This window comes from Plasmodium reichenowi, assembly GCF_001601855.1.
Source record: "Plasmodium reichenowi strain SY57 chromosome Unknown, whole genome shotgun sequence".
Taxonomy (NCBI): domain Eukaryota; phylum Apicomplexa; class Aconoidasida; order Haemosporida; family Plasmodiidae; genus Plasmodium; species Plasmodium reichenowi.
Window position 1 is genome coordinate 1 of NW_017962154.1, and position 340 is coordinate 340.

Consider the following 340-nt stretch of genomic DNA (forward strand, 5'->3'; position numbering starts at 1 on the left):
TATATATATATATACATATATCTTTTTTGTTTTAGTTTTTTCCTTACACATATATGGTAATTTATTATATTTATTATTATTATATTCAAAAGCAGAATCATTTACATTAGAATCATAGAATCCATTTTCATCATTCCTATAAAATAATAAAATAAAAATATACACATTTATATATATATATATATATATGTTCTTATAATACTTAAATATATATGCATATATTTATATTTTTATTTATATTTCTTCATCCTTTTTTCTTACAAATTCTTCCTATAGCTGGCTGAACCTAAAATAAACAATAAAAGGGCTATTATACCACCTCCGGCAATGTAATGCATAC

At 19.7% G+C, this 340-nt stretch overlaps 1 protein-coding gene across 1 annotated transcript; it reads right to left on the reverse strand.

Annotated features, from left to right (window-relative positions):
* Positions 1-47: 47 nt before the first annotated feature.
* On the reverse strand, positions 48-340 carry PRSY57_0000400B (erythrocyte binding antigen-181; the record flags this gene model as incomplete). The annotated part of the gene is made up of 2 exons (XM_020114099.1): positions 48-136; positions 262-340. Coding segments are annotated over 2 exons (168 nt in total), but the record flags the coding sequence as incomplete, so codon positions are not given.